The sequence below is a fragment of the Prinia subflava genome, chromosome 16 (genome assembly GCF_021018805.1).
Source record: "Prinia subflava isolate CZ2003 ecotype Zambia chromosome 16, Cam_Psub_1.2, whole genome shotgun sequence".
Classification (NCBI taxonomy): domain Eukaryota; kingdom Metazoa; phylum Chordata; class Aves; order Passeriformes; family Cisticolidae; genus Prinia; species Prinia subflava.
Genome location: NC_086262.1, coordinates 3,602,611 through 3,624,341, shown reverse-complemented (window position 1 = coordinate 3,624,341; position 21,731 = coordinate 3,602,611). Strand labels below are relative to the sequence as shown.

General features: G+C 40.8%; 1 protein-coding gene across 2 annotated transcripts in view; it reads left to right on the top strand.

The window, feature by feature from the left end:
* Positions 1-21,731, top strand: part of DOCK2 (dedicator of cytokinesis 2) — a 158,838-nt gene that overhangs the window by 133,426 nt on the left and 3,681 nt on the right. Inside the window, exons 36-50 of one of the 2 annotated variants that reach the window (XM_063413581.1) lie at positions 511-551; positions 2,560-2,650; positions 3,676-3,795; positions 5,444-5,533; positions 6,810-6,914; positions 7,729-7,864; positions 9,514-9,595; positions 11,741-11,825; positions 14,042-14,128; positions 14,440-14,616; positions 15,141-15,224; positions 17,141-17,278; positions 18,357-18,484; positions 19,575-19,755; positions 21,049-21,169. In XM_063413581.1, the coding sequence (XP_063269651.1) occupies positions 511-551; positions 2,560-2,650; positions 3,676-3,795; positions 5,444-5,533; positions 6,810-6,914; positions 7,729-7,864; positions 9,514-9,595; positions 11,741-11,825; positions 14,042-14,128; positions 14,440-14,616; positions 15,141-15,224; positions 17,141-17,278; positions 18,357-18,484; positions 19,575-19,755; positions 21,049-21,169 (1,666 nt within the window). Of the gene's footprint in view, positions 1-510; positions 552-2,559; positions 2,651-3,675; positions 3,796-5,443; positions 5,534-6,809; positions 6,915-7,728; positions 7,871-9,513; positions 9,596-11,740; positions 11,826-14,041; positions 14,129-14,439; positions 14,617-15,140; positions 15,225-17,140; positions 17,279-18,356; positions 18,485-19,574; positions 19,756-21,048; positions 21,170-21,731 lie in introns of both variants that reach the window. The other variant, XM_063413580.1, reaches the window with a different exon arrangement.

Sequence of the window (21,731 nt, the reverse complement as noted above, 5' to 3'; positions counted from 1 at the left end):
AGCTCTTCGAGAGACCATTCTTGTCATGCACTGTGCACAGCCTTAGCAGACTGCATTCCTGCAAACATGTGATGGTGACAAAAAATGAGCTGCATTCCTGGAACTGTCCCCTTTAGAGGTATTACACAGCAATGTTCCATAACTACAGTGCTACACATCTGCTTCAGTACATACCAGCTACCACCAAGTGTAGCTGGGGCATGTGGTTTATTCTGTTAATGCATTTGGATAACCATATTTTCCTCTTCTCCAATAGAAAAACCTTCAGTAATGATCCCATTATGAACTAGGAGAAGTATGTGTATGCATAAAACCAGACATATAACTAATAAAAATATTAATTGAAGAAGGAGACCCAGGTTTAAGCTTCAGATAGTCTGTAAATAATCTACTTTTCATGCTGTCTATGATTTCTAACTACTAAGGAGAGCAAATCTTCAGTCTATACATATATCTATAGCATTTTATTAAAGGACATTAGGAGGTAACTTTAAATATTTGTGTCCCTAGAATTTCTACAAGAACATTAACCGTGAAGAGATGTATATCAGGTATGGCAACCATTCTGTTGGATCTCTTTTGGGGAGGGCAATTAATATTGTCTTGTGAGTTCTGGTTTTATCATTGTTCTTGGATTTCTGTATCTTTACCATCTTTACCATCTTTACCATCTTTACCATCTTTACCATCCCAAATAACTCTGTTGCAGCCCTGGCCTCATCTGCATTCTCACTGTTAGCTTAGCCTTCAGCAACTGGGAAGCTGTCCTATGTATTCAGCAGCAGCAATTTTTCCACAAGAATTACCTTCTAATTGATCAAATCACTCAACATTCAGTGTCTATTGTTTAAAATTAAGAAAGCACAGCTAGAGTTGAGGTTTGAGGGAGGCTGTATCACGCATTTAGGATGGCAGAGAAAACATTCTCTGTTTTGTAGAGTGGCCCAGTCTGCTGAGTCTCCTTCAATATGCAACACTCCAGGGGCAGGGTTACAGCTGAGGCATTTGCTGTGGGAACTGCAGCTACACTGGTAAATTCCTTCAGATGTAGCATAACCTCTTGCTGTCTCCAATGGCAAATTCCTGCAGATGTGGCATGGCCTCTTGCTGTCTCCACGACTTCTGTGTGTGGGCTGCAGCGGATCTGGCTGCTTCAAAATCTCCCTGTTTCCTGCCCATCCTCTCCTGCAAAATCTGCAGAACAAAGCCCAAAGTCCCAGCTGAAATGAGCCCTGGAGGTGATTCAGGGCTCACCCTGGAGCTGAGCCAGAGCAGCCAAGGGGGGAACAGCGTTCCCTCTGTGGGCATTGCTGAGGGGGAAACTCTCTGTTGGGTTGGCAACTGGGAATGGGAGTGCCTTGGACTGCCACAGGAAGGTGTCAGAGCTCCTGCATCTCAAAACTCCTGGTGTGAGTCAGAGGAAGGGATGCAGTTTTCCTCCTGGGTGCTGTAGATGCAGCTTGAGCCCCTTGGTGGGCAGCGACCGTGCTGGAAGCAGCAACACTGCCGTAGCGATCAAGAACATTCAACTCAGAACAACTCTCCTGCCCCAACACCTCCCGGGTGGAACAGGGACTGCTTTGTTTCTCTGGGCCGGTGTTTTCCACTCTCTGCTGCCTCCTGGTACCTGCTGAGGTTGCACCTGAGTGCACGGAGAATGCCTGCCTGTGGATGAGGAACGCTGCGGGGCACGGCAGCCACCCTGAGGGGCCCCGCAGGAACCTGGGCCCCAGAGCGCTCCCTCACGTCCTGAGGGCAGAAATCCCTCATGCCCTGAGGGCAGCAATCCCTCACGCCCTGAGGGCAGAAATCCCTCATGCCCTGAGGGCAGCAATCCCTCACACCCTGAGGGCAGCAGTCCCTCACGCCCTGAGGGCGGCAATCCCTCACGCCCTGAGGGCGGCAGTCCCTCACACCCTGAGGGCGGCAATCCCTCACGTCCTGAGGGCGACAGTCCCTCACGCCCTGAGGGCGACAGTCCCTCACACCATGAGGGCAGCAGTCCCTCACACCCTGAGGGCGGCAATCCCTCACGCCCTGAGGGCGGCAATCCCTCACACCCTGAGGGCAGCAGTCCCTCACACCCTGAGGGCAGCAGTCCCTCATGCCCTGAGGACAGCAGTCCCTCACGCCCTGAGGGCGGCAATCCCTCACGCCCTGAGGGCGGCAATCCCTCACACCCTGAGGGCAGCAGTCCCTCATGCCCTGAGGGCAGCAGTCCCTCACACCATGAGGGCAGCAATCCCTCATACCCTGAGGGCAGCAATCCCTCACACCCTGAGGGCAGCAGTCCCTCAGTCCCTCTCGCTGAGGAGGAGCTGGGCACAGCTCTTGGGAGGAGGAGAAGGAGGATTGCTTGCTCCCCTCCTTTCCTGCACAAAGTTTCAGACACAAAAAGAACACAGCAAATGGTGAACAAACACCACTCAGTGTCCTTGAAGAGTCCTTGGGGAGTCACGGTGTGACATCCATGGAGCTTCCTGTTGTCTGGGACATTTTGGCTCTCAGTATTCCAGGCGTGTCGGTCTCCAGTCTAATCCGTGCTCTCTCCTCTATCAGGTATTTGTATAAATTGCGAGATCTTCATTTAGATTGTGAGAATTACACAGAAGCAGCATATACCCTTCTGCTCCATACGTGGCTCCTGAAGGTTAGATATTCTAAACTCAATATGTAATTAAGCTTTTGCAATTTTCAATTTGATATTCTTAAGTGAATGTCCTAATCTCTTAGTTATTTTCCACAGGAGTATTCAAGTTTCTAGTTAGAAATACTGCAGTAGGTTGTACAAAATTAGCATGATTTCTTGAAATTATATTTTCAGTAGGTGATTTAAAACCATACATTGCTGAAACTAAATATGGTAGAAAAAATAGCTTTTCTTTACAGTGAGAACATTGTGTACAAATGTAGTTTTCATTTTGGTAATTTCTTACTATCCTAAACATAGCAGTTATGGAAATAAAACAGTTCTAGCTATCACAAGGGGCCATCTAACTTTTTATTTTAAATAATATGGATTGTACAACCAAGTTATGTTGGTTTTATTTTGTAGCTAGTAATTTCACTATAACTATTTTTCATTATCAATGTAACAGATAGTATCAATTAAAATGGTCAGTAAGATCAATTTCCATTACAAGAGGACATTCCAAATTTAAATGTTCTTCAGCAAAAATTTGATATTTCTTACGGAATTTACTTTAGTGCAGAACTATATAAATTTGTGCTATCTTGCCTAAACTTCTTTTTGATTTTTTATGATCATACAAATATGACATATATTGTCGGTATTGGTATAGACAGTGATAATCATATATGAAGTTTTTTAATATAAAAGATCTAAATCAGGTCAGTCAAGATGATACCACTGGGGAAAAAAAAAAGGAATTAATTTTCTCACATAGAATTTTATACAAAATTTGTAAGTGGCACAAGGATGGGCAGGTATAGTATTTTAAAATATTTTTGAAATGTCCTATCCAGTGCTGGTTATCACATAGCACTTGTCTGAAGAATACAGTCCTGTGCCTTTCCCAGTTTGTCTGTGGATGGGTAAAAAAGACTTGGGAAGAAAATACTTAGAAGAGCCCAGGGGACCAGACCTCGTGGGAGGGGGGCTTTAATGTGAAACACTGAACTTGAAATCTCTTTTTAATGTGTCCTCATTCTCAGTGGTCGGATGAGCAGTGTGCACCCCAAGTCATGTCCACGGAGTTCCAGTGCTCACAGACCTACAGACACCTGAAAGAGAATTTGTATGAAAAGATCATAGAATACTTTGACAAAGGAAAGGTAGGTCAGGAGAGTTCTTCCCCTCCAAATCTCTCTGCTGTGCTACTCTGAATAGTCGTGTTTAATGAATGTGCCCTGTATAAAACATTTGTGAGGAAAAGCTTCTTTGAAATGTGGGTCAAGTAAAAATTGTGTCCTGGAGGCTTATTCCCAGAGCATATCTGCTCCATAGGAATATGTTCTTTCCATGACCTCATTCACAGGGAAAGAGGCCTAATGTCTCAGCACATTGTCACAAGCATCTCTGGCAGGCACCAGCAAAATACAATAAAAAATATTGAATCTACTTCCCCTTGCAAAGAAAAGAGCATGGACTACACAGATTCCATTTCTAAAGCACTTGGCCCCTATCTCAAAAAAATCCAGATGATTCAAATTAGACGTATTTGTTCCAGAGAGGACTGAGAATTGTTTCCTAAACTTAAAATGTAATAGATTGATGCCCAGTACCTCAGTTTAGTTCAATTTAAGACAAAAAAAAGTTAATAAAATTACCTGTCAGTGCAATGGCATTAGAGCTGAGAATTTTGGGAATAAAGCAAAGCACTAGAAAGCAGGAAGAAACTCTGCAGTGCCAGATAATTAATCCCATGACCAACAGGACCTTTAAGTCACTATATCTTGTTCAGCCATAGCCAAAGGAAAGAAGAGGGAAGGCAATTCATTCCTGCTTCTTGCAGAAGAAGCCCTGCCTATAATTCACAAGGTAGAAAGTTTCAGTTTCAGCTTCCCATGTTTTCTGTTGTTATCTGCAGTAACTGCCCTGCAGCAGTGCCCAGCCACTGTCCCAGGAGAACCAAACCCTCCGGGCTGCTGATCTGCAGCTCCCAGCAGGCAGGTTCAGCTGCCAGGGTGGGGAATACCTGGCCAAAGAGCACCTGGCAGCACGTGAGCATGGCCTGGGGTGTGACTGGCAGGGTCCTCTGCAGCAGAGAATTCTGCTCAGGGACCCCTCTGTCTCTTCTGTTCTGAATAGCTGAGGAGACAGGATTTGAGAAATATCCTCAAGAGAGGGAGTTTGTTCCTGCTTTAAGGCCACTTTTGTGAAGTACCCACAGCAGATGAACAAAGCAGTCCTGGTGACACTTTCAGTGACACCCGTTGTCACAGGCAGCTGTTAAGATGTGTGGAAAGAAGGAAGCTGCTACTCTGGGCAAGTGGAAATTTAAGACTTGCAGTCATTTAGCTGACAAGGAGAGCTGTCATAGACAAGGCTTCCTGTGGTTATGGATGCTGCAGGATATTTTGTTAAATGGTGTGTTTTTTAAGGACAGGCAGGTGTCAGTCCCCTCATAAACTGCTCTGTGCTTGGGATGTGTTCTGAATGTTAGCACCTCAGTGATTTAGTCTTTTTTTTTCTTTACTGTATCTGAAAGGTTAGATGATTTTTTAAAAAATGTTACTCTACTAATAAAGTAGGTTTACTTATTCCTCCCTGTAATGAATCATAAAACACTTTTATTTTTTAACATTAATCTGCCTTCTTTAAGTTTATGATTGCCCTGAGTCTTCCACTGTAAATGTGCAGTTAATAAAGGACTGCACTTTAAAGACAGCATAATCAATAAAACTGCAGTTAAAGTCTGATGCATGGAAAACTTGTTTGTTGGTACTGGATTTACTTTCTGAATGTGTGGTTGCATTGCAGATGTGGGAAGAAGCCATATCTTTATGCAAAGAACTTGCAGAGCAGTATGAAAAGGAGGTTTTTGACTATGAACTTCTAAGTCAAAACTTGGTAAGATTCTATGCAGATCTTTAAATTTTTGCAGTCACAGAAATTAGTGCTTTTCAGCTAGCAGAGCTGCCTACGAGCTGGTGGTCTAAAATGGATTTTTAATTAATTTGTTGAAGAGTTCGTGTTTCACTGTAGCAATCCAGTGGTAAAGGAAAGGTTCATAAATAACTGTTGGTTAAAGTTGCATGAACATCTGTTTACTGAGGTATTTTAAAATGTCTGTAGATGAAATAAACATGTTCTTACCTAGGGAAATTTAAAGGCCAAATTTTGAAGCCTCTGTACTGCCCTAGGGTAGAAAGAACACATGGATGAACTTTTCCCCCTAAATTTTTCTTTAAATTTTAGTAGCCTGGATCTTGGCAAGCCTGAATAATTCTGTCTTAATCAGGACTGTGGAAGTATTACAGCACAAGGAATTAGAACTAGGTCCAAAGGCTAGAAGGAAAATTTTGAAGGAAAATAAAATATTCAGTTATTTGTTCTCATTAAAATTTAATGAATCCAAAAAGGATCCCACCCAGTATTTCATGTTTGTATGATTTTTAACAAATGTTTAGGGCTCATTCAATAGATATCCCTGAATCTTAAAAAAAAAAAAAAAAGAAAAAAAAAAAAAAAAAAAAAGAAAGAAACAACCCCCCCCCACACACAAAGAAAACCACACCAAAAACAAACAAAAAAAACACAACACTGTGGGAATCAAAACCTGATGTTCTTGAATGGTGTTGTGTATAAAGAAAGCTTCTTTTGCTCTGTTTTTATCATTAATTAAAAGCCATTTTTAAATTTAAGTTTAAGTTGCAGTACTGTGTTCTCACTGACATAACACCTAAATAACACTTGGTGTTTTATGGAAGAACTTGTTCTAAGCCCTTTACATGGTGTGTGGGCTTGATACAAGGCCACAGTAAAAACTGGAGTTGATCCCACACCTCGGGAAACATTTGAGGCAAAGAGTTTTTCCAAATGTATTATTTCAGTACTGTTATCAGTGGCCAGGGATGACTTTGGTGTTTGCTTTTCTCCTAAGTCAAGGGTAAGCCCAATTCTGATGTCAAATATTAAAGCTGAAGCCGTACCCATTTCACTGTATATTGTATTTGCATATAAATGTAAACAGTGTTTAATGTTCCCCTGCAGCATCCTGTGTGAAAGCTGATTATTGCTGTAGCTCATCAGCTGATGGCTGATAGCTCTTGCATGTGCAGTAGAGGTTAAAAATGCATAGCTAAAACCCCCAAACACAAGTAATTTCTGTTGGTTTTGCTTTCAGATCCAACAAGCAAAGTTCTATGAAAACATCATGAAAATTCTGAGGCCTAAACCAGACTATTTTGCTGTTGGATATTATGGCCAAGGATTCCCAACATTTCTAAGGGTAAACTTGATTAATTCTCACTTTTTCATCTATTTTCATTCTTCTTTTGTTTTCCTGTTTTCCTCATGATGAATATCCAGATTAATTTTTTGACCTCTAATATGCTTTGAGCTGACCTGTTCATACCAACTGTCTTGTACTGCTCTAAGTTTGTTCCTGAACAGCAACAGTTCTTTCTTTGGGACAATTATGGTAGGTTTGGACTGGTTTTATTCAAACATGATGCATCTGCTCTCTTTTCTTTACTTTTCTCTGGTTTTGACTACCATGAGCTAAATCCAGACTCCAAGGGGTTTGGTTTTTCCAAGAAACCTGTCGAGCTTGGGAAGTGCTGCACAACTGGATTGTGCTGTAGTTTTTAAAAAGGTCATTGTTGTAACCACAGTGGTGCATGAGTTCAGAGCATAAAAATAACCTAAATATTTGATTTTTCTTACTACTAAAATTCTCTCTTACATACACCAATAATAGGGAGGCTTTCTTCACACATGGAAAGCAATGAGAGGCCCTGCTTCCCAAGTTTAAAGGCCAAAGCTGCCTTGAAAACATTGGGAAAACAGTGAAATGATAGGCTGGTGTTAAACCAGTGTTATTGTTTCTGAATAATAAAACTTTGAGTCCAGAATCTCTGAACAGTCACTGCTGCTTTCCAGCACCTGGTCAAAATGGTGTTTGGCTTTAGAGCTGATTAATATTCAGAAAACAGAAACATTCCCAAGCCTGGGCACTGCTGTGTCTCTGTGCCGATCACCACGAAACCGCAGCTTCTGCCTCAGCAGCACCCAGGCCAGGCAGTGACTCCTCCTTCCTGCAGAACAAAGTGTTCATCTACCGTGGCAAGGAGTACGAGAGGAGGGAGGATTTCCAGGCCCAGCTGATGAGCCAGTTTCCCAGCGCCGAGAGGATGAACACGACTGCAGCGCCCGGGGAGGATGTGAGGAACTCTCCTGGTCAGTGTATCCTTGCACACGTGGGAGACTGCAGGGGGAAGGAGGGGTGGGAAACCTTGTGCCTAGCATGAGTTTGTCTGTGTGAAACAATAATTTCCTGAAAAGGTTGACTGACGTGGCAGCTCAGTTTGCAGCTTCGCTTACACATCCTCCATGTCTTTTCTGGTTTGTTCCTGAGAGAGCTCCTGTTTTTCTGGCAGTTCTGAGGAGTCTGTCTCTTTCATTCGTCATAGAAACATTTAGGTTGGAAAAAACCTTTAAGGTTGAGTTCAGCCACAAGCCCTGTTCACCCATGTTCCCAAGTGCCACGTCTACATGTCTTTTAAACCCCTCCAGGGACGGTGACTCAACCTCTTCCCAGGGCTGCCTGTGCTAGGGCTTGACAGCCCTTCGGGGAAGAAAATTCATCATAGTTCATAAGTGGTTTAGCTTTATTTTCTTCAAGTGGCAAAACCAGTGTCACACACTTGAAGAGACCCAGTTTAAAGCAGCAAATTTTCTGTTACGTCACATCCATAGCTGTTGTGTCTTGATATTAAATTCATGTCTTCCTCGAGCACTGCTCTGACTGGCACCACACTTCGGCATCACCTCCATTTCTTGGCAACATAAACATGTCCCAAGCCCCTCAGAAATTTTCTTATTCCTAAGAAATTACAAACTTACAAACATTGTTAACCAACTTAAAATGGCCTCAATTTTTCTTGGTTAGAATAACTCTGATTATCTTTTCCTTCTGATTTGAGTCATTACTGACTGAGCAGATATGAGATCCCTTCATTGTATCAGACATTTGTTTTTGCATCCTGATTTTCCTTTATTAATTTTCAAGGTAATGTTGTAATCCTTCACATACTCACTTTGGTCTGTTCTGGTGGAACTTTCTGGAGGAGAAAGGGAACACTTTCTTTTCACACTGTTGGGACTGAAGTGGGAGTTTATACAGGCTTGTCTAAAATAGTACATTAAGCTTGGAAGCCATGCTCTCCCAAGTCTGTCTTGTCTCTTAACTAATTAATTTTTTTTTTGGAGAACACATGCTTCAGTCCTTAAGGTAGAATTTGCTCATCTATTTGCAAGGAGCAGGAGATAGGCACTCCTTCTGCACCTCTGCAAAAGGATCTAACCAGAGGGCATGAGTTTCAAACATACTGAAATATGTAAGGATGTGCTATATTTACTTACAAATACAGTATCCAGATTTTAAAAACAGCACTTCTATAGAAAAAGGAAATCTCAAGTAAAAGGGCTGTTCAGTTACAGATTTCAAAACAAAATGTTAACCATCATGACTTTATGCATGCCTAAAGCTACACAGTGAAACTGTTAAGATCAGATGTGGTTGATGTTATTTTTGTAAGTTGCCTGAGCTTAAAAATTTAATGAATGAATCAGTGTGATAAATTCAGCTGCAGATATTCAAGCTCGGGAAATAATAAAAAAATGCAGTTCAGAATTAATATGTATTCACTGGTTACTACTGGCAGATTTTCCCTTTTTTGGCCAAGGAAACTCCAGAAATGGAACTCTGAACACTGCAGATTTTTCATCAGAAAATGTCTTTTTTTATTATTATTATTATTTCTCCTGCAGCCTACAGTATTTCAAACTAATAGTTAATAACCTGCCCTTAACTTTCACAATTTCAGATATCCAGTGTTTTACAGTGCAGCCAGTCCTGGAGGAGCAGCCTAGATTCAAAAATAAGGCAGTGCCTGATCAAATCATAAAGTAAGTGAATTTCTGTAGTAGATAGTATAATGAAAATCAGTCCATATTCCTAAACTGACAACCATTATTTTGTGAATTCAGTTATTTACTAATGAATCTTGGAGTTTTCATTGTCTTAATTTACTGACTTATGTATCCATAGAATCAGAGAACAGTTGAGGGAAGGCACCTTCACAGGCCACCCAGTCCAACCCCCCAGGGACATTGCTCAGAGCTCCATCCCATCTGTGCTGGATATTCCCCAGGAATTCCATGTGGGAGCCTGTACCCACCACTGGAGAAACAACCCATGGATGCAGGGCAGGGAGGTGGAATCTGTGCTTTGGGTCAAAGTTAGTGAGTTTTCAACACAGCTGCTCAGACAAAGGGTGGAGAGAGGGCTCTTGGAGGTGACTGCAGTGGGAGAGTGGTTGAATGAAGGCTCTTGAATGACAGGACCTTGTTATATCTTGTCTGGCCCAGTGCAGAATACACAGTGGCAAAATGGTTTCTGCTGGTGTTGTGGAGTGTGGGGTTTGTAAAGGAATAAAGGAAATGCATTGACCAAAGTGTTTTGAGAACAGACTGGCCAAGAACTGCTTCCAAACCAGTTGTGCCCCTAGTCTGCAGCCCTCCCTATGGAATCTCTACTGAAGCAGCAGCTGACTCAGGGTGGAGAAATAAGAATCACCTCCACACATACACCAAAGTAAATACATCAGATCCAAGCACAGGTCTTGTGTGACAAGATTGTAAATAAACAAACACAGACTAAAAAACAACCCAACCCAAAAAGCCACAAAAACTTGTGGTTCTAATTTCAACTTGATTAATTTTAAAATCAGTAACTGAAAGGCAGAATATAAATGTGGTCCTGTTGGATCAGATTTCAGTGTAGAGCCAGCCACACTTCCAACTGCTTCAGTTTCTGTAGCAAAGTGTTCCACATAAAGTACAATCTCTGCTCATAGGGGAGATTTTGTAATGGTTTGTCTCAGCTGCAGAATTCAACCAAACTGCTGATTACATCTGGGCTTAAAGATTTACTTTTATGGTTTTACTTTATTGGACATTTAATTGTTCATTACATTAGGTGAAGGCAATGCATTTATTACATCAAAGAGCTTCAAAATATCTGTCCTTTCAGATGGAGCTGCACAAAGTGATCTGACTCAGTGTGGCAGTATTTTCCAGTTATTTTGCTTTACTGATGAAGAAAATCTTTGCAGTTTGGATCAGAAATCCTAGTTTCCTATGAAATAACATACCATGGTTTGCTTAACTCAAATGTTTGGAGCTTCTCCATTTGTTTTTCTGGGCTTTCAAAACATGGTTCAGTTTTACTGGAAGAGATTTCTGAGATTTTTGTTTTTCTGTAAAATTAGCTTTTACTTATCAAGGCTTTGAATTTAATTCATCTATAAAACAACAACTAAAAACCCAAAGGAGAGATTTTCCTGTGGACAGCAAAATGCATAGTCAAAACTCTGCAGCCCCAGTGCTAAAAGCCAAGTGGTTGAAAGTTTAGTGAAAGATCTCACAATGATGGAGAATGAAAAATTAGCTGAATAGAACAGAACATAATATAAATTTGCAAAGCATTCTTTACATTTACCCTCTACAAGCAGTTATATACATACTATTATCTATCTCAAGAAGTTGTTATTAATGGATTATCTTGTGGAATGTTGCTGTGCACTGTGAGCAGGATTGTTGGACGAGATTTGTCCAACTTTGTCATGTGCCATCTTCCACTCCAGGTGAAAATATCTGCTCTGCTCAATCAATTCTTTTGAATGAGAGACTCCTTTCAAAAACCAGGATAAAGCTGGCCAGCAGGGCACATGCCACAGTAAGATGAGAGGAATCATCTCTTCTAGTCCCGCTGTAGATTTGAACATTAATCTGGAAGTTCTGAAATTTTTATACCTGGGAAATCATCCAGTCACAAGTTGAAGCTTAATACTTGTAAAATACTGTGTGTTGACTCTGATTTATAGATAAAGTAGTTGCCATCTGATTTTCCAGTAAAGTCCTTTTTTTCTGAGCAGTAAATTTACTTTTAATTAAAAGCTCAGCTACTCAAAGTGAAATATTTCTTTGTGATAATAAGATCCATAATTTCTGGTTTCAGTATTTAACAATAGTCATTTTAAAATCTTTCAGCTTTTACAAGTCAAACAATGTGCAGCGGTTCCACTATTCAAGACCAGTCAGAAAAGGATCTGTTGACCCTGAAAATGAATTTGCTGTAAGTAAATTAATGACAAGGTGATGGATGTAGTTCTGGTAACTGTGACTGAATTTTGCTCCTTTCTTAGGCTCAGATTACTCATTACAGACACCTTAACTTTAAGGTCTGGTTCAAAAAAACCAAATGCAAGGCTTCTCTATTTCAGCACGACCCCTGTGTACTTAATTATACATCACTGTTCCAGTTGCAGCGAAACATTATGCAGTTAAATACCTTCAGCATGTTTGTGTTCAGCAGTAACCTTTTCTTGTACAGATTTTCATTAGGAAAAAAAATGACATGTAAATAAATATCAAATGCTTTGCTACTCCTAGTTTGCAACACTTCCACCTGCTGCCAGCCTGGCAACGAGGTGAGTGTTGTCTTGTGAAATCTCACCTTGTGAGAGAACCACCTATGTCAGTTTTACTCCTGTGCCTAATGGTGGAATGCTGAGGAATGGCCTTCACTCTTCAAATATTCTAAGAAATCTACACCACCAGAAATTACTTCTCAGTGTTAAGCATAAAAATGTGGTATCTGTATTTTCATTTTACAGGTATCTGGTATTTTATGGTTTGTTTTGAAAAGCATCCCATCCAAGCCTTATGGCTAAAGCTGTGCTCTTGGCATACTGCTGGAAAAAGCCATTTCTTTCCAAAATGTACAATTCCTGTTATGTGTGTGCTGATTAGCACAGTCAACAGTTTCATGTAAGAGCTTCCTACCTGCTGTTAAATCAACACTTTTGTATCGGTTTGAGAGGACAGGTGTCTGCCAGGGAAAAATGGAGTTTCCCTTGGAATGGAGAATGTAAACCCCCCTCCCTCCAAATTATTATAATTTTGCAGTTAAAGGCTTTCAGGTAAAGTTTTGGAAAATGGAATAATAGTTCTTTACTAGGAATATGAAAAATACAAATGTAGTAGTACAAAACCAAACAATCCTAGAAACCCTGACAGAGTCAGAGATAGGACCTGACACCCTGTTGGTCAGGGTGTTGGAAGCAGTCCAAATAAATCCTCCTGGAGTGACAGATGTGGTTCTGTTGGAGTAGAGATGATCGTGTAGAAAGGGTCCAGTGGAGGTGAGATGAGTCTGGTCTAACTCTGGGAATCCAGTGGCAAAGAGGCTGCTGGGTGTTCCTTCATCTCAGTTTTTATCTGGGTAGGGAATGGTTGGTTCCTCCCCACTGGGTGGAGCATCTCCCAATGGATGATGGAATGTGTCAGTCACTGTGAGCCTCAATGGCCCATGAACAGAAGATATCCCCGAGGGTGGGCAGTGGTGACAGAGATCAGAAACACTGCCCTACCTGGTTTAACAGCTGGGCTGTTATCAGAAGGCATCCACCCTCCTCCCCCTGGAGTTACAAGAAAAACATTTCCCCAACTGCTTTCAACAGATGAAAGAGAATAGAACAGAACTTTTTTTTTGGTTACATAACCCAAGACAACTTCAGACACAAACTCTACCCTGACATCCCAGAATGTGTTGTCAAGACTCAGGATGCAGCTGGGCCTCCTTTGCAAACTGGAGACTTTTGGGCTTATTTATGAATATATCTCGAAATGGTTTTACAAGAACAAAATTGTTGACATTTTCATTGCTGAGGACAATAGATAAGATGCCCATTTCCTTCAAAGAAGTGGAAACTGGGACAGCTGGAGTGTTTTTGTTCATCTGTTATGGTATTTAACAATTTTGGTTACCTCATGGTGAAAAAAGGAGCAGCAGGATAAATGAAACAGTGGCTATTCCAAACCGTTCTAAAATACTAACAGCCAGTCTTGTTCAGAAAAGAAAAAGGAGAGGACAACAAACAAAGTCAAAATGCTGGCAAGTTGTTATAGGGCTATTACTGCTTTTAATTGCAGAAACACCTTTTGAATGTGGAGAGAGGAAATATAATCTGGATAGAGGCAAGAGTGGGTCGTTTAATGACAGCCATTCCACCTGTAATGGCAAAAATAGGATACAGACTAAAAGATCCAAGGGTAATTTTCTTTTTTCCCCTGCTTTATGTAGGCTTTGTGCCTGAAGATGACCTAATCTGAAATCAGGAAAATTATTTGTTCAAGTTGCTGTGCTACATTTAGTTTGCGGTGTCTTTTTATGCAAAAATATGCACATGTTTTCCATCTACATCCATTTCACTCTGACATTTCAGAAGGCAGAAAAGATTAAAGTTTCAATCCTGAAGCATCATTTTCTCCTGCTGTGTTTTTTAATAGTCCATGTGGATTGAGAGGACATCATTTGTTACAGCCTACAAACTTCCGGGGATCCTGCGCTGGTTTGAGGTGGTCTCCATATCACAGGTGAGTGTTTACGAGCTCAGGGCCTGTCCAACTTGTAGCTGCTGAGTCCTCATGTACAAACCAGTTTGCAAAATTATCACACAAGGCTGCAGTTACTTCTTTTTATACGTACAAAACCAGTATAATTTACATTTAATCTTTCTACTGCTCAATGCAGGATCAATGTATCTTGTGCCTGATTGAGAGTTTCAGAATTGGACAAGTCTGTGTGAGTTTGCTGAATTGCAAAAGTGTTGTTCACGTACGTGAGTGTTATAAAACAAAAAGACTGTTTATATCTATGAACCTTAGAAGCTTTTGTTTCTTTACAGTGCACAATTAGTCCTTTGGAAAATGCTATTGAGACTATGTCCACGACAAATGAAAAGATTTTGATGATGATTAACCAGTACCAGAGTGATGAGAACCTCCCTATTAATCCACTTTCCATGCTTCTGAATGGAATTGTTGATCCAGCTGTTATGGGTGGCTTTGCTAAATATGAGAAGGTAGGAGCTTTTGAGTCACTGCAAAGAACATTCTCAGGTGCATCATTTCATAATCCTCCTCCATGCTTTGTTAAAGTGGCAGTGCAGTGGGGATGGGGAATAGGAAAGCCATCATTCCATCAGTTAAGGGATCCTCTAATCCTCCTTTCCTGGTCACCTCTGTCTTTGAAAGCAAACCAGAATATCTGAAGTTATCAGCTGATGTAAATCACAATACTCCAAATCTGTGCCTTTTTAGTTTCACTGTAAACTTAATAAAAGAAACAATACTTGGGTTTCATAATAAGGGTCTCAAAGTCAGAAGTGCTGGATGAAGACCAAATACATCTTTTTACAAAGTGCACCTCAGCTCCCAGCTGACAGAGGGAGGATTTATCACCAGCAGCATCTGGCTAAGGACCATGCCTGTGCCTCTCCTCCTTGATGAGCAGTGTTACCATCACCACCCGGGCTCTGTGCATTAATGCTTGATTTCTTTACCTGTCAAAATGATGGACTGTATTTTTTTTTTTTTTTTGTCTAAGGCTTTCTTTACAGAAGAATATATCAGACACCATCCAGAGGATACAGAAAAACTGAACAGACTCAAAGATCTGATTGCTTGGCAGGTAATTTCTCACTGACAGCCACCACTGAGACTTCACCAGGGGTTCCTTTGTTCCATTCCTGTCTAGCAGGAGAACACAGCATTGAGGTGATTGTGCCATTTCCACCTTTTTTTAACCCCTGAAAGGTATTTGGTAGAACACATTATCTGGAATGGTTTATCAAAAGCCACATATAGCAGGCTACATTTATGGTTAAAAGGGCCAGGATTTCCAAGTTGTGTTCTATTCCTGAAAACTGAGAGCATGACAAAGATCCTAATGCTTTCATGAATTTCTGGGGTTGGCAAATAATAAATAAACTCTCTTGGGAAACAACTCTTTCCTAGAGCATTTCTTTTTTGTGGACAATTTTTTCCCACTAGAAACATTAATCGAGTGTTTGCTGCTCTCAGGAATTATTTTCATGCTCAGGGACCCTTCAGGATTGCTGCTATGTGTCTTCTGTGGGGCAAATAGCATGGAAGATTATTAGGAAATATTTTTAAGTTGTGTCTCCAGAGGAGAACTGAATATTCTCCCTATACTGGCAGCACTGAGGTTGAGTTTACTATTCAGTATTTTATATGCAATGTATATATGATAACCAGCCTGCAGAACCCTTTTGTCCTCAAGGAGAAAAATGCACCTATGGAAGGTGGTTGCAGGAAAAACTCTATTTTTGCTGAGATTCAAGGGGAAATGGCTCTTTCTGTTGACCTGACCATGATAATGGAGCAGAAAAAACATAACCTCAGAAATTATCCATTCTATTTCCATTAACCAATCTAAAATAGAAATCATTGCTATCAGTAAATAGATAGAGGGAAGGTAAGAAATAGTGAGAGTTCATCTGGGATTTTACTATCAGAAATGAATGGCTCAAGGTGTTTCTCCTCAGGTTCCGTGTCTCATTCTTTGTACTTAGTGAAAACATCCCTGGAAACATCCAAGGTCAGGTTGGCTCTGAGCAACCTGAGGGAATTGAAGATGGCCCTGTCTATGGCAGGGGGCTGGACTGGAAGACCTTTAAAGGTCCCTTCCAACCCAGACTATTCAATGACTCTATGATTCTGTCTCTCTTTCATGGATGAGAAACAGCAAAAATTTACTGTTTATTCCTCTCTCAGCATTGAAATGGATCTTCCAAAGAGTTTTAATGGAATTGTTTGTACTGTTTTCTTAATGTTTTTGAAGTTTGGTCCTGTTTCATTTTGACTTATCCCAGTTTGGTTATTATTTGAGTTGCACCTTTACAGCTGCTCCTGTGTCATTGCCCACCACAGCTCTGTGTGTTGTTTTCTGGCCATCAGAATCACTCAGTGAATTCAGTAGGATTGACTGGCCACGGTGTCATCTGGCAATAGGAAATAAGGGCTCATTTCTACCCATCCCTGCAAATCCCTCTGAGGAGGACAAACAGATCTGTCAGTAACAGATGGGTTTTAATACCATGATTTTACAAGTTATATTGCAATTGCACTTCTATAAAATGTGATCAACGTGATGGGTGGACCAATGTTCACAGTATTTACTGAGCCAGGACACAAAAAGGAAGCATGGAATCTAAGTGGATTATAAAAGATCCCAGATATTAATGCAAAAGTGTTAAAAGCTGAATTACAACAGTTAGAAAAGGTTAGTGGCAGAAGGGATGCTAAAAGTATTTTGTACAAATCTCATAACATTAAAATACATAGAAGAGAGGACACAGCCTCTGAGAGACAGCCAATGTTTTCCAGAAATTTACTGGGAAACCCCATTTTTCATGAGTCTTTTCCATCTTGTATTTGCTGCTCCAAGCTGAGATCAATGGGCAAATCCACCTGCCAGTCACGGGAAGAGTTTTGCAGCTGATTTCCCAAATAATTTAAACAGAGCCAGAGAGATTGTTGGACCCACTTGAAGTCTCACCATTTTTTTCTTTTGTTCCTCCTAAGATACCTTTCCTCGGGGCTGGAATTAAAATTCATGAAAGAAGAGTTTCTGATAATCTTCGCCCTTTCCATGACCGGATGGAGGAATGCTTCATGCACTTAAAAAATAAAGTGGAAAAACAATATGGAGCCAGAGAACTGGTATTACTCTCCTTTTAACCTCTACCCCAATTTCTCTTTATTTAAGACACATCTTGCTCTAAACAAAAACATGCTATGTTTTTTGCTTATGGGTTTTCTTGTGATCTAAAGGTAGTAGGATCTGAACTGTATCATCCAAGAGCTGATCCAATTCCCTGACGCATCAAATATTCCTCATCTGGAAATTTTTGAGTATATTTTATTACAACTTAAAATTGCAAGCCTTATTGAGGAAGTAAAAGCAAGTTCTTACGTTTGTTCTCTTTGTAATTTTTCTTAGTGGTTTAAGGCTTTGATCTGCAATTGATGTGTCCCTGTGCCAGCCACTTCCAGCTGTGTTGTGAAGTAAAACCTGTCATGTGTATAATACTATAAATATTAGTTGAGAACAAACTGAAATATCTGGGAATTGAAGGATAAGTTCGGAACACAAACTCCCCAGACAATTCTTGAATAAAATGTCCTATCTGAGTTGTGCAGGCTAGCAAGAATGACATTGCCTGGGTTTTGTGATTAAATGACAGTTACTTTGGAAATTATTTTATATTGTTGCTTTCAGCGTTGGTGATTTTATAATAGGATTTATTTCTTCTGTTATAGGGGGAAAAGTAGCAAGTTTCTAACTTAATTTTGGATATGTGCTGTATTATACACCTGCATGATGAAAATTCTGTATATCTACCTGATTATGTATTTTATTTTGCAATAATAGTGGCTGTAATTGCATTAATTTACTTGAAATAATGAAATTGCATTAATAATTTCAATAACAGAAAGTGAAATCCATAATCAGAAATCTTGCCTCTTGCATGAACCCTCCAGCACTCTTAGGGACCAGCACTTAAAAAACCCAACCTATTTAGAATTTTGCAGAGAGTGTACTTTGTGAATTGAGTTTGGGAGGTCTCAAGAGTAAGAATCCATCCAGGCACAGGATGAGTCACAGCAATTAATTGGAGCAGACAGCTCCTTTCATGCCAAGTGTCAAACATGTGCAGAGCCTTCAGGTGCGGTGTGAGCAGGACGGACGGAGGGTGCAGAGCTGTTTGACAGGAGGTTTCTCCCTTCCCTCCTGCAGCCGGACTTCGATGACAGGAGGGTGGGGCGGCCAAGGTCGGTGCTGAAGTCCTACCGCCAGTTATCCTTCATCTCCATGTGCTCCATCAGCTCCGACTGCAGCACCCCCAGGAAACCCGCCTCAGAAAGGTGGGTCAGACACACAGGGCACATCCTGGGTCACTCCTGCTTTTTAATCCGTTTGGTGAGATGAAACAAAAGGATTTTTAAAAGGAATGTCGACCACCAGCAGCCTCTTCAGACTATACCAATATTATTTTTAACTATAGCTATCACTTCCTCCAGGCTGAAAACTACAGTTTCAATTTTAATAGACAAAAAGTGTTCAAGTCTCACTGGGGGAAAAAGAAAAAAAAAAGAAAAAAAAAAGAAAAAAAAAAAAGAAAAAAAAAGAAAAAGGCATTTCATTTTCAGAAAATAAGTATTTTAAAAATGAAATTACTTTTTTAAAAATTACTTAGATCTGGGGTTTTTTACAAGTTTCTTTATAGCATCTAACTTAATTAGCATCTTTTTGTTTGTAAAATGTGAATAGGAAAGAACCAACCTTTACAAACTTGAAAAGGAGGTGGAAGATTTTAGTAAAGTCTAGTAATGTAGAAGGCTTTGCCTAATGTGTTTTAACTGCAATATTGGAAAGCAAAAAGACTTTTAATTTTGAGAGAACAATTACAGGTATAGCTTTTTCATCCACAGATTGTTTTGTTCACTTTATAAATTATCTTTCAGGCACACAGAACTTCTTCCCAAACAAAGTGCATATAAAACTGAACTTGTTGAGTAGTGTTTGAATAAATTTTTTTAAACATCTGATCTCCCTTTTTGAGTAGTTCACTTTGAAAAAGTCCAGTGGTTTATGTGGATGGGTTGGGTTTTCAGACACTCCTTGTTGTACTTGGAGGTTCTGAGGCTGCTCCTGCTCTCTTCCAGCTTCCCCTCCAGAAGGGTGCACAAATCTTTGAACAGGCATTGATCTCATTTTAATATTTTACCTTTTCACTACCTTTAAGATGGTGTCACACTGTCTGAAGGCATTTTGTTTGTATCTCCAGCTGCTGAAACACATCAGATACTTTTTGCCAGCAGTTTGCAAGGCTGCCTAGAAAGTAGAAGGAAAGAATGACCTGCATTTATATTTCATGGGGAAATGACATCAGAATTCCAGCAGCTTTTAAAATATCACTCAGCAACTTGTACTTTCTTTCTTTTGCCCTTGCAGCTTTGATCTGGAAGCAGTGCTGCCAAAGCAAGGAAAAGCAGAATCAGAGGAGATTGCTCCACAAAATAATCCTCATCCTGAAGTCAAGATGAGAAGGTCCAAAAAAAGAACAAAAAGAAGCAGTGTGGTGTTTGCTGATGAGAAGGCAGCAGCTGATATTTCTATCTCTGACATGAAATGTGTACGTTACTGATTTAGAGTAGTGTTCTATAATCCATGAAAAAGAAGACATTACTCCTTTCCTTAGAAAAAGAAAAATATATCCCAGAGAGCTCCAGCTGTCATAAAGGGAAGGATGCAGGATGCAGAGATGATCTGCCCTGCCATGAATGAAGCACACAAGATGCTGTGGGGGAAACAAATCAGTGAGAAAATCAGAGCATCTCTCCTGGCTCCTGGTGGCAGAAAGCAGAGCTCTGAGGCTGCAGATTCTCAGCCTGGTTAGCTCAGAGAGGAGCACTGTGTGGGGAGGGTTAAGCTGCTTTCCTGTGGAGAGGCAATTGACTGTGCTGACATTTCATGGCAGCTCCTCGCAGTCAGGGCTGTTTCAGAAGTGATGAGCCCTGTACGTTTTGTACCTTGTTATGGAACATGCAGCTGTTAGCAAAGTGCAAGATTGCAAACAGAGCTCCCTAAATGGAGCCAGACTGAGGTCTGGAGGCACTGGCACCTCTCGCTCCATGGATCATCCGAGGGCTGCATCGTTACAGTCACTTATGGAACTTACATTGGCCTTTTCTCTATAGAGTTTAACCCTCAGGAGGATTTATTTTAGTATGTAGTCCTCTAGATACACCAGCCCCATCTGAATTAAAAAGCCAGACAGTAACAGATTGTTGAATTACATGGAGGGAGCATAAATAATTTGATCAAAAATGTTTGAAGGAATCATCAAAGGTAAAATGAATGGAGTAGAAAGTAGAAGAAGAAAGTAGAAATACTGCTTGGGAAGCACAGAGAAACTCATGGATGATTATGGCTGTCTTACACTGTATATCCTTATGCAAAAGAGAGATAAAGCACAGTTGTGCTTTGAGAAGCACTGATACCCGAAACCAAGGAACACCTTTGGCTGTTGATGAAATTAGATAACACATACACCAAACTGTGGGGATCCCACTGTGTATTGAGTTAGAGGATTTTCTTCTGCTTCTAAAAAGGTGACAGGGCTTTGCAGCAGCCAAGCTGGGCACGTTAATGCAATAGGGAAAAATGTTTTCAAAACTTCATTTTACTTTGCAGATCACACCCAGAGTTCTCTGATGGTATTATGCCAAAAATAGGGCAGGAATTCAGATCTGAGATCACGGATTATGTCTATAACTTTTTTAGAATTCTTTATTTCTATGTAGAATGAAAAGTTTTTATCTAACTATAAATTATCTGCAAAATTGCAGCATGTTTCTAGGTTGTACATAATATAATACATGAACCAAAGTCCCATCATTAATGTTGGGACTTTTTTATTTAACAGCTGTCAAGGAAATACGAGTTCATGAGTGACACCAACCTCTCAGAACATGTGGTGGCACCTCAGAAAACTTCTGTCCTCAAGCAGATGAGCACTGTCAGTCGTTCCATGCCAACTATCCCAGGTAAGGGGTGCTTACACCAGGGTGAGAGTTCTGAACTTTATTAGGATGTTGAGAAAACAGCAATGAAGGGTTTGCTCCAAGCAGGGCTGGCAGCTCCCTCCACCCTTGGGAAATCCGCTGGGATGAAAATTATGATTGAAGAGTGTACTGTGCATGTGAGGCTGGACTGCTCCAAATACTTGGTAACACCATAATACCTTGTGCCAAAATGCAAATTCTAAGACTGTAACTCCTGAAGCTCCGAATTTCACTCCTTTTAAGGTGTGAGCATTCCTGCTGCCCAGAAAGAGGCAGGGTTTATTCAGCTTCCCTGCTCAGGAGGGTCTCGGGAGCAGAAACAAGGGCTCAAGGCAAGGGCAGTGTGTGAAACAGGGAGAAATGCTCCGTGCTGTGCTCTGGGGGATGGATATCCCCAAAGGATTTCAACTTCTGCTTTTGAAACCAGAGAGGAATCCCATGGATTCCCCATGGGAGGCAGGGAAAGCAAGAGAACACGGCTGCCCCCAGACAGATGGGGGGTTGTGAGAAAGAAAAGGGAAAGTGTGACTAAAGTTGGAGCTCA